We start from the raw sequence: 16824 nt of genomic DNA on the forward strand, positions 1-16824 counted from the left end.
TTTTTAACAATGTATAAATTCTGCTTATCTGCATCGGCCATTTTATCTGTTGTCTAAAATAAGTGTTTTGAATTCAGAAATTTTGTGTGTATATGTTATTTGCCTTTTTTTTTTTTTTGTCAACCCTTCCTGGCATCAGCTGGAATGTATTTAAGCTTTCTTTTCTGTAAGCCTAAAATTAACAGTTACACTTTACAATAAGGTTCGTTAGTTAGTTATGAACTAATAATGAACTGCACGTATACAGCATTTATTCATCTTTGTTAATGTTAATTTCAACATTTACTAATACTAATAAAATCTTGTTAACATTAGTTAATGCAATGTGAACTAACAATGAACGGTAACACTTTATTTTAGTGTCCTTATTGCATACATGTACTTACCGTAGTAATAACAGTAAATGATGCATAATTACATGCAATTAACCCTCAACCAAATCCTAATCCTACCCTAACCCTATAGTAAGTGCATGTAGTTGCTTAATATTACTCAGTACTTAAATATATAATTACACTGTAACAATGACACCTTAAAATAAAGTGTAACCCAATGAACAGCTGTATTTTTATTAACTAACGTTAACAAAGATTAACAAATAGTTACAAATGGATTGCTTATGGTTAGTAGTTCATGTTAGTTAACTAATGTTAACTAATGAACCTTATTTTAAAGTGTTACCAAATTAACCTTTAAAATGAATAACTGCATTTATTATCCTCGCACTCTCCACCACTTTTTCACTTTCAGCCCCTCCGTCTTTTCCGCATACCTTCTTGCGAACCTTTACAACATTTTCCCCTGCACTGTTTTCCTCTGATCATTTGTATGTAAAGACGAATGAAAGGAGAAGTGTTTGACGGGACTTTGCACCAGGGCATGTTTTGCACAGCTGGTGTTTGTTCCTCCTGGTAGTGCCACGAACCGACTTTGGTTCCTTCCTGTGGCAGGTCTTTTATCTGACAGTCCTTGTTCGACAGAGGGTCCTGTCAGACCCAGGAGCGTTAGCCTCAGAACCAGAGCCGTGAAAACAACACTACATCCGCAGCCGGAGCTAAACCTCAGTCACTATGCACCAGCAGCAAGCTGTATTTAAAGTTCCATTAAGTAGAGCTCGTTTCGCTAGGTCATTTGAGCCTTAATGACCAGGCTCATGGGGAAACAGAACAAGCTAAGAACAGCACAGAGATCAGTAATACCAGAGAGAGTCGTGTCACAACTACAGATGCAACGTGCTGTCTTTTGGAAGGTTGGTTAACTCTGTAAAATAAGCTTGCAATGTATTGAAATGTATGTAAATTATTAATATATAGACATCATTATAGACCATGACTGATTCTGCTGTTCATAGAGTGTAACAGTGAAATGTTTCCCCCAGAACAGCAGCAACGCAGCCTCATGCTCGAAGGATCCCCAATAGCTGCCACTGTGTCGCAGTTAAATCCATCCCCTCACTCGAATATCAATACTCATAAAATACAGCTTATGATGTTTAAGCCTGGATTTTGGTTGCAAGACACACCACTGAAATCATAAAAGTGCAACCAAAACAACAAACGCGCCAATATTCTGTCTTTATGGAGCGGCGTCTGGTGGAAAACAGCTCCTGGATGCCCTCGTCTTTCATCCTATTCACTTTGCTCCGTTCCTTGCTCTTACTTGGGGCAACTTGTCAAAACATTAATTCTTCAGTTGTTTTTTTTCCCCTCCTTTCCCTCATTCAGCGTCTTACTCAGTCCTTCTGTCCCCCGCTGTGAAAAACCATTTCAGTCAGTTCTACTTTCTCTCTAATTGATCCCTGTCTTTTTTGAAACTTTTTAACTCGCTCGTTCCTGCTGTGAGCACACCATTCCCTTTTCCAGTTCCTGTCCGTTTCTCAATCTTTTTAATTGTTTTAAAAAGCTGAAACTCTGTCCGTTTTGCACTGCCCACCTCAGTGGAGACCTCGTCCTCCCCCTTTTATTCACCTCTCTCGCCTTGTTAGTTTTGTCATTCACCAGAGCGTTTTTCCAAAGCGCGAAGAGGAAAAAAAACACTTTAATTCGGTGCCTTTACACAAGTGTAGTTTTTCCCTGCAGTGACCGCTTGTTCGGAAAATATAAACAAGAAAATATACGGTTACATTTTCGGAATGTTAGCCGTATTTTTTTCCGTTTTGCCAGAACATGTAAAATTGAAGAAAGGAATGAAGCAGGGAAGCCTTCTTCTTCTTCCTTTTCTCCCTCTCGTCTGTTTTCCATCTCTCGCATCCTTTTCCTGCATGGTCGTTCTCTGCATCATGTCATGGCATCCATGTTTTATGCAAGGAAAGCGTAACTGCAGCCATTTTGTGCTTGAAAACAAAAAACTGCCATTTTGTTGAAGCAAACCTTTTAATTTCAGTAAGAGAGAAGAATAAATAGTTTGAAATGTTTTTCACTATAATTATCTTTTCTTTTTTTTTTTCTCTTTTTAGTTTAAATGTTAGGTTCCTCTTCTATTTAAAATGACACGCATACTGGCATAAAGCTATTTTATGTACACTTAGATTCCTTATAATGGTAATTATAAAACAAGAAAATGTTCATAATAATATAATTTCTGATTCATTATTCATCTTATTTATCCTGGTTTTATTTAATGCCTGATTGAGGTCTTGTTTTATTATATTCCTAAATTTACCATTACCTTATAAATGAACGCATATTTTGTATTTGTTCATTTTTATTTTATACTTATGATATACATATGTTTTATTAGATTTCATTAAATAAGTTTATTATCATTATGTGTGAATGTTGTCATATATGGTTTAATTGAGAATCTAAATCAATTTGCACTGTTTAATGTGTGTTTGTAAAAAATAATAATTGTCAAAACAATTAGTGATGAATTTGACTTAATTTGAATTTTTTTTCATGCTTTCCAGTTTTCTAAGATTTGACGTGGAAAGATTCATGTGGAAAAATTGTATACAAAGAACATGATGCTACATGATATATGATGAAGCCAAACAATGTTTAATTAGTGTTTCATTGTACATGCATTATGTTTATAAATATTGTTACAATTTTTTTTACTTATAATTTACTGTGACTTATGGCTCCATTGTTTTGATGTTAATTAATCTTTTGTCTAATTTCATGACTGTCTTTATCAGAGGAAGATATATTCAAATGAAGTCTTTCATTAGGATTTTATCTCTCTGTTTGGTGTTGAGTGTTGTTTGCATGAGTGTTAAGTGTTGAGGGGTAAAGTTAAAATAACTTTAATGTGTGTTACCTTGATTTTGTTTTATGTTATACATGCAGTTTGCATGACCAGATTAACCGAAAAAAAAAAAATTGTTAATATTATGTCTACTACTTTCTACTTGCTCTATAGTTTTAGCCAACACATTTCTGTTCCTGTTGAGTCTACTTTCCTCCACATCTGCTCTATCCATCTATCCATCTATCTCTCTCTCTCTCTCTCTCTCTCTCTCTCTCTCTCTCTCTCTCTCTCTCCATCTTTTCTCCCTCTCTCCATCTTTTCTCCATTATGTTTCTCAGTCTGACCCCCTGTTGAGAGAGTGACACTCAGACACAAACTCACTCCCTCCCTCCTTCCCACTTTCGTCTCTTTCCTTTTGCCGTCTGACCTTCTTTCAGGCTCTCGCCTTGCCTGTGCGTTCTCCCTCTGCTTTTCTCACACTTCCTCCTCTCGTCTTTTCTCTTCTCTGTCTTCTCCTGTGTTTCGCTCCATCACTCTATCTTTGTTGCTTTTGTGGCCCTTCTCTGTTCAGTCTTGTATCTCTTGCTCCTTTTCCCCCTCTAAATCTTTCCCTTTTCACGGTTCTTTCTCTTGTTCATCCTTCCAGTCCACTTTTTTGTTTCTTGCAGAATCTTTCATCTCCTTCCACCTTCATTTTTTTCCACTATCTTTCTGTGTGCGACCTTTAAAGAGAATTTGCATTGAGGATGTATTTTGGGTTGCGCAGCCGTTAGTAATTTTTCAGTATGTTTCTGCCTGAGTAATGGTGAATGTGTCTCTATGTTCGGTTTTCTCCTCATTTGTTTTCAAGAACGATGTTCCAAGTTGTAGTTCTTCTTCTTCTTCAAAAGAAAATAATAATAATAATTATAAAGCACTAACACCTCACATGTCTCTCTCTCTCCCTTTCTCTCTCCCTCTCTTTTTATCCTCTAGCAACAGCTGGATCATCAAGACAAGAAGGTTTGTGTTTATTGCCATACACACCTTACTTCTCAAGTCCCTTGGTTCATTGTGTAATATTAAATTACACTTTAAAATAAATATGCTACACTTTATATATTTTTGTAATATATTTTACATTTTTAGTAATATATAATACTTAGTTTTTATTTAGCCTATAAAATTCTATGTATTCAAAACATATAGATTTATATATAAAGTAAGATTTATTATATATATGTATCTCATGTCCCAGTTACACTTATTCATTCAGTCATTTTCCTGATTAAATAAACATTACTTTACATAACATCAAAAAAGAGCAAGAAAAGAAAGCAAATACAATTCTATTTTGTATTTATACATTACATGCATGCATCAATAACTGAAGGCAGTAACAATTTAAACAATGTATTTTATTTGTGAGCTGATGTTCAGCTGTTCTTTTTAATAGTCAACTTATTTTCATCAGTTATCAAGCTCGGTTAACACTGATCACAGACACGAAGATGTACCTTTAATTTCACCAATCTGATTGTGATTGCTCACCAAATAAAAACCCACAAAAATAAAAACACAGTATATTTTCAGGTCATTTCAAGTTTGATTTTGAAAAACTCATCCTCCGTTTCTTTCTTGGAATTTCAAATTGTGAGATGAATTAACAGCTTTTTGTGGTCATGTCACACCAGGAAAAAAAAAATCTAATTATAATTTGTAAAATTTAATTGTTTTTTTTTTGTTTGTTTTTTTGTATATATTATTTTTAATATTTATTCGGTTTTTATAACCATAAACCGAATCAGCACTGTTTTTATACATCTAAAACTGCATTGAATGGTGTTAGGAGCCATAAAAGGGACCAGATGTTCCTCACCCCTGTGCAAGATGATGATGTGGATGCTAAAATAGGCAAAAACTATTAAAAATCCAACATACAGATAGGTTTACAAAATCTTAAATGGGGGATTTGGTGCTGATCACAAATATTTGTGTTTTATGTTTATTTATGTATGTATATATTTATATTTATGTGTTTGTCTGTTTACTTTTTTGATTATTATAGCCACAGAGAAACCATCACGCAGCAGTGCTGTCCATCCTGTGACAATCGGACGACTTTCTCTCCTCCTCATCCCCCTCTTCTTGCCTTATTTCCTCTAATATCTCTTCTAAAAGCATAAAACCTAAAAACAAATGCTCTGTTGCGGCATATATTCCACCATAACAGTAAATGCGTGTTCTACATCTGTGGATTACACACACACACAGACTCTCTCTCTCTCTTTCTCATACTCCTTTGCTCTGTCATTTTTGTCACGCTATTAATCTCCATCCCTCCATTTCCTTTCTGGCAGTCTCTCCGTCTTCTCACAGTGGTTCTTACTGCTGTCCGCTCTAATAAAAGTTCACTTTGGAACAGAGCGACACTAATCTACCTTCAAAGAGCTTATCTTACTGTTCATTTTCTTTTAATCCATCTGTCTTTAAGAGTCAGACATTCCTTTACAAGCCTCTGCTCTCCCCCTCTCCTCTGTCCTACTGTACAACAAACTGAGCCAAAGACGAGGAGGAGGATGAAGCTCCCCGGTCCTGCTGTTTGTACTACTGACTGAAAGATCAGGGACAGAGTGACCATTCATATGTGCGATCACTAACAGATCCAGTGATCAATAGCTGGGAAAAAAAAATATTTTTTTACTTTTTTTTTTTTTTTTTTTTCTCGTATAAAACAAAAAAAAACAAACAAAAAAAAAACATTGAAGCCAAAGCCAGACCACAGCATTTAAAAAATATTTTGCTGTATTGACTTTATGCATCCTGGCAGAACTTTGGAATTGCCTGGAATATCCTGGATTTTTTTGTATCTTGAATTTATGTTCGGAATCGTGTGCGATTCATTCTCACATCTGTGTATGCTGACTAAGTGACACGTGGAAAACACCGGAAACTAAAGAACTACTTCCAGTTCATCTTTTGTGGGATGTGTATGGTAAATCACCTCCAAGTATGGACTCTTCTGATAGGTCTGCATGTTTCTTAACTCTCTGTAAGTGTGAAAGCTGTTGGATGTTTCATTTGGCACTTAATCAAATCACTTTCCTTCTTCCTCCCTCCCCCCCCCCCCCCCCCCCCCCCCCCGGCCGCTCACATAATTACTTGGTGGGTATGTGAATTATGTATAATGAAAGTGTTCATTTTAAACTTAATGAGGGAATATGCAAACAGTTTTTTTTTTTTTTCAGTTAGTCTGAAATAATGCATTGATTATAGAGAAAACAGTATGCTGAGTATTGTTTAATTTTTGTTTAAATATTTGTATCAGTTTTTTAGGGGGGAGAGGGTTTTTTTAAGAATTTTTTTTACTAGACTTTTAATTTGAACAGTGAATTATTAGTTTTAGCAGGAAAATAAGACAGACTATTCTAGATGCTTGTATTCAGGATAAAAAAAAATGGTATTTACAGAGATCAAGAAAAATAGCCCAAATAAGAAAAACAGAAAATGTTTCTATTTAAATATTTCATATGCATATTTTTTTAAGTTTATTTGTTACTTTGTTTTTTAAATAATTGTTTAAAATTAATATTTTTAACTTGTAATTCAGTTCTAATAGTGAAGCAATTTTGCCCCCTTTTTAAGCTCCACAATCTAAATCCATATTCTGTGTGAATGAGAAATGTTTTGTTTCTGTTTCTCTCTCTCATTTCTGATGTTTTTTGTTCATTTTAGATTTTCAGATGCAAATACAGTTTGCCAAAACAGAACAATCAGTTTACAATTTTTTTTGTTTGTTTGTGTCTTTGTTTTACATGGTATGTAGGTGTGTTGTTTATTTGTAATTTGAATGTTTCACATTTTTGTGAAGTGGTCAGCTTCTTCTGTGAAGAACTTTTGTCGGCTATTTTTCTACAGAAAAATGAGCTACAGAAATAAATAATAATGCCTTTCAAACATTACAGTCTCTGTTTTTTAGAGTGTACATTCCAGTTATTTGAAGATGATCTGGAGCCAGTTATATGAGAACTAGTTCAGGAAACTCAGCTACTGTTTATTAAAAAACAAATATAATAATTGTGTAGCAACATATATTTACATGTTTTAGGAATTTAAATAATTCTCATCATTTGTTAAGTAAGAATGAAATTGTTTTTTTTAATTCTTTGAGGGAGCAGATTAATTTCAGTGATTAATGTTATATATCTATACCTTAAAATGAAAAATCTATCATTTTAATTATTTTACAATTCAAAAAAATGTTGACATTCAGGTCTGTTTGTCTCCTCTAGATGGCATCTGTTCCTCACTGAGACACAGAAACTCTGTTTATGAAACTCTGTTTATGGATAGTCACAGAGAAGAGAAGGTGTGTGGTGTTATGAGTCACCATGAATCAAACTAACAAGATCCACCGGAACACAAAAACACTCTCAAGACCAGAGGCAGTGTTTTACCCAGTCATAATATACAATTAGGTATATTTAAGTAAAAGGTAAAAAATAGTGTGACTATCATCATCATCATGGAAGCAAAGGGTTAAAATTAGAAGTATAAATAAATTCTTCAGTGTTGCTTCATGTGATCTCTAAAGGCATACCTTTGGCTTTTTGTGTCTCAGGACCTCATTCCACCCAAACTACCTAACACCCCTTTTTGGAGTTATGTCTCCACATCTTTATTATTACTAAACCTTTCTTTTATGAATACACTGTAAAAACCCCAAAATAAGTCGCTGCCTTAAATACAGTAAACTTGGATGTTTAAGTAATTTCATCTTAAATTAAATTAAACTGACTTCAAAAATGAGTTGAATCTTGAAACTTATTAAAAAAGTTGAAAATTGCTTAACTTATTTTGATGCGTTAAAGTATAACTTATTGATCATAATTTTTTTTTAATGTAGTGTTAAACTGTTGTAAAAAAAAATGTAGGCTACTACATTGTACATGTAATTATATAGATCTCCATGCTTATTAATTTCATGAGCACATTCATTTCAAATATGTTATTTCATATGTAAATAAGTACTGTCACAGCATGTCTGCTATTTGTTCAGACAAATGAATAATGAAAAATAATGCATTGATTATAAGAGTAAACAGTATTGCTGAGTATTGTTTAATTTTTGTTTAAATATTTGTATCAGTTTTTTAGGGGGGAGATGGTTTTTTAAGATATTTTATTTACTAGACTTTTAACAGAGAATTATTAGTTTTAGCAGGAAAATAAGAAAAAACAGTGTACGTGTAATTATATAGATCTCCATGCTTATTAATGACTTGTATATTAATTGTCTGTGTTGGTGCATCAGTATGTTTTATGTTGTTACTATTGGCTTCACATTGAATATGGCTTTTTGATTAAGTAATTTTGAAACAAACTATATATTATAGTAAACTATATTTTATCAGAGAGATCATGCAACAAATATAGAACAGGATTCATTGTTTCTGCACTTATATTTAAAACTTTCTTTTAATTGTTCAATCGCTTATACAACAATTGTTTTAAACATTGGTTATGTGTTTTGTGGTTATGGGTCAATGACTAAGGTGGACTAAGATGGTAAAAATGAGAAATCTTTTAAAAACAAGCTCTAGAAACTGTAATTTTCATATTCAATTTAGTTTCATAATAAAAAAAAAATAAAGGTTGTATGAAACTTTTGGTTTACAGTACTGACCCTAATAATACGAAGCAGGTTAACCATCAAATAAAATCACTGAAAATGCTTTTCAAAAGGTTTTGAATGCAGTGCTATGACAGTGATTTTTATGCTGAATGTCATTAGATCCTGTTCACAATCCCTAGTCAGTACACATTAGGACAATAAATCCAACCAAAATGTTAGTTTATGGACAGATAAGATGTGTTTCTTGGCAAACATGTGACAATCTTGTGTTTTTCTTGGTGAGCAATGGTTTTTAGTAGTATCCTGATTTCTATGGCTCCTTTCTATACAGTTGTGGGCAGAATTATTAGCACCCATGGTAAATAACGATCAAATATGCATGGCTGTAAAAATAAATCTGCGTTGTTTATCCTTTTGACCTTTCTTTCTTTTTTTTATCGCAAAAATCTAACCTTTCATTGAAGTAAAAGAATTGAAAGTGGGGAGAAAATCACATTATGATTTTTTTTCCCTCCAAAACTCGTTGACCACGATTATTGGCAGTATTACTACTACATATACACTTAAGGTATATGCTGTTAAATGACAAACAGTATTAAATACCAACATTGTATGCATAAATGTCTTCACTTTAATACAAGTTAAAGCAAAATAAAGCCTGAATGCACAATGTACAATATACAGTACAACTTAGAATCATATACAGTGGATATAAAAAGTACACACCCCTGTTAAAACAGTTTGGTGTTGTGATGTAAAAAAGAAAGAAAAACACATCAAATCAGACCTTTTGCACCTTTAATGTGAAATTACGATGTATGCAATGCCACCTATACATGTTTGTAGTAGAATATAAACAAGTTTTTAAGACATTTAAATGATTAACCCCCTGGTTTCACAGATGGGGCTTAAGCTAGTTCCAGACTAAAATGCATGTTTGAGCTGTTTTAACTGAAAGCAACTTGCTGACATAAATATAACAGTGCCATTGTTTTGTCTCAAAATTCACACCAGTAATGTTTTTTTTTCTAAGGCGCGTTTATAAAAAGCTACTTAAATGCCCTTAATCCTTGCTTAATCTAAGCCCTGTCTGTGAAACCAGGCCTTAATGTAATATCTTATTTTACATAAATCTATTATTACATTTTGTGCTCACATTTATTACACTGAAAGATTGATTGAATACATTGATTCACTTATGTGCTGATATTATCTCATGAACTGTGATTACATTATAAATTGCTAAAGTGTGTTCATAATGTAATACATTTCTCATTCAATAACCTTAACCTTAATCCCATATTTCATCTCTCTTCATTCCTGTTCTGGAAGATTAATTGTCATGCATGTTTAATGCACAACGTTACTCACAGATAAAGCCTTTTATGAGTTTTAATGCTTTCTCCTTTTCCAAACCGGTCCTACTTTTGGTAAAAGAGAAATCCCTGATTGCAATTGAAATTTGTTAATATTTCGTTTTAGAATGGGATACTGGTTATCATTCATGTAGATAGTAATGCATTTTCTATGATGGCATACATCAACCACAGATTCTTTCAAATCTTTCTTTAGGACACAGGCTAGATGTTTCAGAGCCACTGTCAGAAGAGTTGGTGTAAGTGGGCAGCCTTCTCTGAGCTCTTTATACTGGCCTGAGCTTGGAAGCAGCTTTCCCACAATCTTGAAATCGCGTGGGGGTGATGGATGGATGGACTTCAGTGATTTCAAAGCTTGTGTTAAAAAATCCCTTTTGATTTTTTTGGGAATGCTGCGAAAGCTAACAATGATGAAGAGTTTGAAACTCATTTTCATTGTTTTGCTTTTGAATGAGGGCTGAAGAAATTTTTCCACTCGCCTAAGAAGTATTGCGGCAAGTATCATGTACTCTGCTCTAAAGTGGTATCTTCCGTTTTCTTTCACACTGTCAGTGAAGCCCTCTGGAATTCCTTCTCTAATCATTTGGTTAAAATCCTCTTTAAGTTTTTGAGATGTTTGCTCTTTGTTAATCTTTAATGTTTGCACATTTTCTCCAAGTGGGGTTTCATATTCTACAAGCGACATTAACGCTTTCAAAACTTCAGCTTCACAAATTTCACCTGGTCTGCTCTCATAAGGCCTCTTTGTAGTGAGCGTACTCTTTAGGCCACTAGAACATGCTGAGTTATCTGGTTCTGGGAAACTTCCAGAGTTATCTGGTTCTGGGAAACACAGACTCAGAACTACAGGTTGGTGATCTGAAATATAATGCCTTGGAACATTTGAGATTTCACAACTCTCAGCAAGCCACACATCATTCCGTGGCATGAAGACCATGTCTAGTCTTGATGCACCCCTCTTCTTCTTCGTTTTCTTCTGACCTGATGTTTTTTTGATTTGGTGTTTGGATGTTTTTTTGATTTGGTGTTTGGATGTTTTTTTGATTTGGTGTTTGGATGTTTTTTTGATTTGGTGTTTGGATGTTTTTTTGATTTGGTGTTTGGATGTTTTCCATGGAAAACGAGTGAATGAATCTCTCTCATAAGGATTGTTTTGTCCCCAGACGTCCACAAGCATTAAAGATGAGATGAACTCCTCAAGATAAGGTCTAAGGGGCTCTGTATTTCCAGTTGGAAACTCCCGGTCAAGATCTGTGTTTAGAACAGTATTGAAATCTCCTGCAACTATCAAGACGCCTTTGGCAGTCTGACAAAGATATTCAGAAAGACACTGCAAGACCTTGTGTTCTTTTGCATGGTTATATACATTAACTAGAGTGAAGCATTTATCGTATAATTTGCAGATAAGTACAATGTAGCTGCCTGTGGGTTCCACATCATGTTTTATATACTCAAAAGGCAAATCATTTTTTATCAATATCGCAACGCCTTTGCTACGTGGATGATGAACACTGTAAAAAGCCTTCCAACCGCGAATGTCTTCAACATGTCTAACATTATTGATACCTATATGTGTCTCTTGAAGAAATGCAACAGATGCTTGTTGTTCATTCAGCCACTGACCAATCATTTCTTTTTTCTGTTGGACATCAGCAGTGTCTCTAATTCCACAAGTGTTCCATGTGATGAGTTTCAAAGATCCGGCCATAGTTTCTAGATGAAAAAAAAATCAAAAAAGAAAATGACATTTCTTTGTTAAATTTACATATACCAGATTGAAGCATTTCTCATAGTATTTAATCTGAAATATAATTTCCAACCACATAATCATGTTCAGCACTTTTTCATTTTAAATGCATTTCTTGAAGAAATTGTTTAGTAAGTATTTGGGTTTTTTTTTCATGGGTGTTTGATATGACAAAATTCGTCAAAAAAAAGTTTTTTCCAGGCATTCTCACCAGTCAACTGCTATAGATGAATAGAAAAAAAAAACTTTAAAACTCACTAAACAGTAAAACTTGATATTAAAAGTTCACAATAAACAGTTCATTTCAGCACTATAATGTCTAATGCGCTGTGTTCCCATTTGAGACAATAAAATTAATAAAACTAATCTTTTAATAATTGAAGCATAGGAAGTACAGAGAATTTTAAACCAATTTTAACAGTTTCGGTACGGTTTTCAATTTTACCTCAATTATCAAACAAATTCTAGATATTCTATATCATCTCTATTAATGAGTCTATAAATAAACACAATATAAAACATTATCAAACTCACCTTTTTGATGTTTGGAGGTTGTGAGAAACTCAAGATTATTTTTTGAAGTATGATGTTGTACGATGTCAGTTGTTGTCAAGAGTCAGTGATTTTTCATTCTCATTCACCTTTTAATATTTCTTAGAGTATCTGCTGACACTCCTTGATGAAAGTTACATGAGTCATTCTGAACATGTGATCTTGATAAAGGGAAAGGGTGTGATGCTTTGAAATTCTGCATCATGGTTTGAATGTGTGGACACAATACACATTCAATAATAGATATGTTCCACTCATTTCAGTAATTAAGACAGAGAGATTGATAGAGAGAATGAATGGATTTATGGATGCTTAAAACACATTTTTATTCTGTAGCTTTTGGAAACCTGTAATTATTGTTGTTGTGTTTTTGTTTTGTTTTTTTGCTTTTTGATAGTGTAGACCTGCTTTGTACTATGTACAGCACTTTGGATCAATCTATATTGTGTTTAAATGTGCTTTATAAATAAATGTTGTTGTTGTTGTATGAATGTCAGAATAAGAGCAATGCATTATTAACATTGACTTCATTAACTAAAACTCATTCAACATTTGAACCTCTATTTGGGCCATTCTACAGAATTGGTTCAAAGTCAGAGTTGGAAACTACCTGAAAATTTTTTGTATGTATGCAAATTGTATAATATCCAAGGTACACATTTCTAGTAATTGTGCAGTTAATTATCATATTGTATTTTCAGAAATATTTGGCACATTTTTCCTCTCCCCAAATTTGTCACTACCGAAACACAATAATACATAATTTCATAAGAAGGCTTATATTGACCTACTAATATTTTGTTTACATCTACCTTGTAAATATTTTTTAAAAAATTGCTATTTTAAAAAAAAAAGTTGTCAGAGGTAAATCAATAACAATTACAATTTTAACAATGTCAAGTGTAATCTATAAGATTTGTTGTATTTTGAATCCAATTTTCTTTTGTAAAAGGCATTAAGTTAATCATACTGATCTCAAAGTTAAGGATCCATTAGTTTGAATATACATTGAACCAAACACTATAATAACATCTTAGTTGATAATTCAATATACTTTATTTTAGACAAAACATGCATGTTTCGGTCGTGACGATAATGACAGTAAGGTTTTGGTAGCGACCACATCACATTACAGAATTTTAACTCGCATACTAAAACACTACTAAAAAATACTAAGGTAGTGTAAGAATTGAGAAATTAGAAAATGCCGGGCAGTCTGGTTGAGGAACGACCACTCCCCGAGAAGACAAAGGACCTTTCTCGAAATTAACATTTGACTCTCAGAAACTAGCATCCCCGAATCAATCACCTCCCCGATGTTGTCTCTCTCTCACACTGAGATCAACAGATATTCACCCAAAAATCTATATGGTTTAATGTGAATAATTATCATACAGTATTATAAATGTTTGGTATCATTTGAAATGTCTCAGTGTGACTGTTACAAATGTCTCATTCCCAAAGAAGTAAACCAAAAGATAATAAAGTTCTTAAGAGTTTAGAGATAACTTGCACACAGAGGAGGGTGTGTCTTCCATGCAAATGGCATCCTGCTCCCAAAAGGTGTCAACTCTAAATGGAAATTCCCATTGTTAGCAAATGTTTGAGAAAGAAGTTTCTGTCTATATAAAGAAATGCAACAAGAGCCTCAGGGCGACTTGGAATGAGATTGGCCTATTATGCCGAGTGTCTGAAAGATCATGTATCAACATCATGTATTTCTTCAGGTACATCTTTTACTCTTTATCTCTGAGCATTTGATGTTATTGTATTGATTATATTTGAATTGATTATGAAATTGGCATGATACATTTACCTGACATAATAAATTGTTACATTTGATTTTATTCTGAATTACTCTGAAATTCTTTTCTCAAGTAGATTAAGTGAAGACTTATGTTTCCGCAAATCTGCGTCCAGGGTTAAGTATACTAGATCCCAGTTTAGATGGAGCGTGAGGCACATCTGGTTGGATTCTAGATTCCTGACTAACTGCGTGATTTTAACTAAGTTGTTATGCAGTCGCAAATAGGGGGCTAGATAAAAATACTATAAAGGTAATAGCAAGCGTTAAAGCAGCATTATCAATGTACTAGTCATAACCTCTGGTTATTGTTCGGGCTTTAACCAAGTTGTTATATGGGCGACTGTAGGGGGCTACATGGGTACTTTTTAACAATAGCAAGCGTGTATGTGCGGCATTGTTGAACTGCCTTAAAGGGTTAGTTCACCCAAAAATGAAAATTCTGTCAGTAATTACTCACCCTCATGTTGTTCCAACCATGTAAGTCTTTCGTTCATCTTCGGAACACAAATTAAGATATTTTTGATGAAATCTGACGGCTGCATCACTCCTCCATAGGCTTTCAGAGGGTTAAAATAGTCCAAGTGACTACAGTGGCTCTACATTACGTTTATCATGCGACGACAACTTTTTGTGCGGAAAAACAACAAAAATAACGACTTTATCCAACTATTAGTGTTCCTCAATGTGGGCCTCTGACGAGAGTTCACGGGAGCACCACGACGCATGTGCGAGAACTGAGATTACGGCGTTCTTCTTCTATTGTTACTGGCTGCTCAGTCCTTAGGAGTATTACCGCCATTTACTGTACAAGATCATAGATATCATATAATAATATGATATCTGTGTACAAGATGACGTCCCGACATTGCCGGAAGCGCAAAACGGTCTGTTTATAAGCAGAGGAAGACGCACGCTGTAGAACGAAGAAGAAGAAGAAGAAGAACGCCGTAATCTCAGTTCTCGCACATGCGTCGTGGCGCTCCCGTGAACTCTCGTCAGAGGCCCACATTGAGGAACACTAATAGTTGGATAAAGTCTTTATTTTTGTTGTTTTTCCGCACAAAAAGTATTGTCGTCGCATGATAAACGTAATGTAGAGCCACTGTAGTCACTTGGACTATTTTAACAATGTTTTTAATTACTTTTTTGGGCCGACGAGTTTCGGTCCCTCTGAAAGCCTATGGAGGAGTGATGCAGCTGTCAGATTTCATCAAAAATATCTTAATTTGTGTTCCGAAGATAAACGAAAGACTTACATGGTTGGAACAACATGAGGGTGAGTAATTACTGACAGAATTTTCATTTTTGGGTGAACTAACCCTTTAACCTCTGGTTATCTATCAGACTGGTGAGTTTGTGATCGTGAGATCCGCGTAAACGGCCGGCGTGAGACTCTGAGCGACATAGCTTCCTAATGAACGAGTAAAATATAAAGAGTTAAATAGAACAATCAAATGTATTGCTAAACTATTATATAATTGACCAATAACCAATTGGCAATCTAACCTAAATTCAAGGTCTTTATAAAATAGAGTCAGATAAAAGCTTGAATGGAATTAAATTACTTTGCCACGTGGAAAGACAGTAATGCGCAGACCTTCACCCGTTCTATTGGAAACCGCCATGACACTTGCACTGAGCAAGTTTCCGTTTCGCACTTCCGTTTGGAAATAGTACGTCTCACTTATTTCCGGTTATGTTAACTTTCAATGTAGGCTACTGTGGTCAAGGAGTTGAACATACGCCACCTAAAATGAGTGTCCGCAATAAGATTTAAATATTTGGCAGTTTTTATTGACAGAAGAAGGTATATTCTGATGTTAACTATGTGCAGAATTTTCAGACTTATCCTTTTAATAGTCAATTTCATTTAAAAATGTAAACCCAACAGGTATGAAATGTCGGAAAGAGAAAAAAAACTGTTAATGAGAAGACGAGCATAGGCTATAGGACTGCTGCAGCTTAGTGGATAAATATATTTAGCCTATTTATTATTCAGAATGCACAGTTGGAAAGAAAACATATTTATAGGAACATTTCAGCAGGCTCAAGATAATTAATACAGAGATAATTTTTCATTGTTTTAATCAAATGGCAGCCATAAAACATAGTGATAATCTGAATTCTCATGTATGTACTGTAGGTGTGCTGAATGTTTCGGTACAACACCAGAAACTCCCGATATTATGTACTAACTAGAACGCAGAAGTAGTTGTGCAAGTAGTCCATTGGACCGATTTAGACGGGCTTACAATACTAATGATTTGCATAACTGTACTACAATTTTGTTTATTTCCCAATAAATGGGGAAAATAAAATTCAGTCATGACAGTTTCGGTAGTGACAATTTTAGATTCTTTTGAGCCTAACTCAAAGATGCTAATCAGCACATGGTTAGCGTTCTGAACAGTTGTACACACACTAAAACTAAATTTTATCGAATAACACTCAAAAAAACATTATGTCACAACCGAAACTTTACCACATGTTTCAGTAGTGACTGTTTTGGTAGTGACAATTTTAGATATTTTTGAAC

At 34.1% G+C, this 16824-nt stretch overlaps 1 protein-coding gene across 1 annotated transcript in view; it reads left to right on the top strand.

The window, feature by feature from the left end:
* efna4 (ephrin A4) overlaps positions 1 to 7129 on the top strand; it is a 50411-nt gene extending 43282 nt beyond the window's left edge. Inside the window, exons 4-5 of the mRNA XM_079893930.1 lie at positions 4168 to 4194; positions 5240 to 7129. Coding sequence (XP_079750056.1) covers positions 4168 to 4194; positions 5240 to 5337 — 125 coding nt within the window. The 3' untranslated portion in view covers positions 5338 to 7129. The remainder of the gene's footprint in view (positions 1 to 4167; positions 4195 to 5239) is intronic.
* The last annotated feature ends 9695 nt before the right edge of the window (positions 7130 to 16824 follow it).

The sequence above is a fragment of the Squalius cephalus genome (genome assembly GCF_949319135.1).
Source record: "Squalius cephalus genome assembly, chromosome: 15".
NCBI lineage: Eukaryota > Metazoa > Chordata > Actinopteri > Cypriniformes > Leuciscidae > Squalius > Squalius cephalus.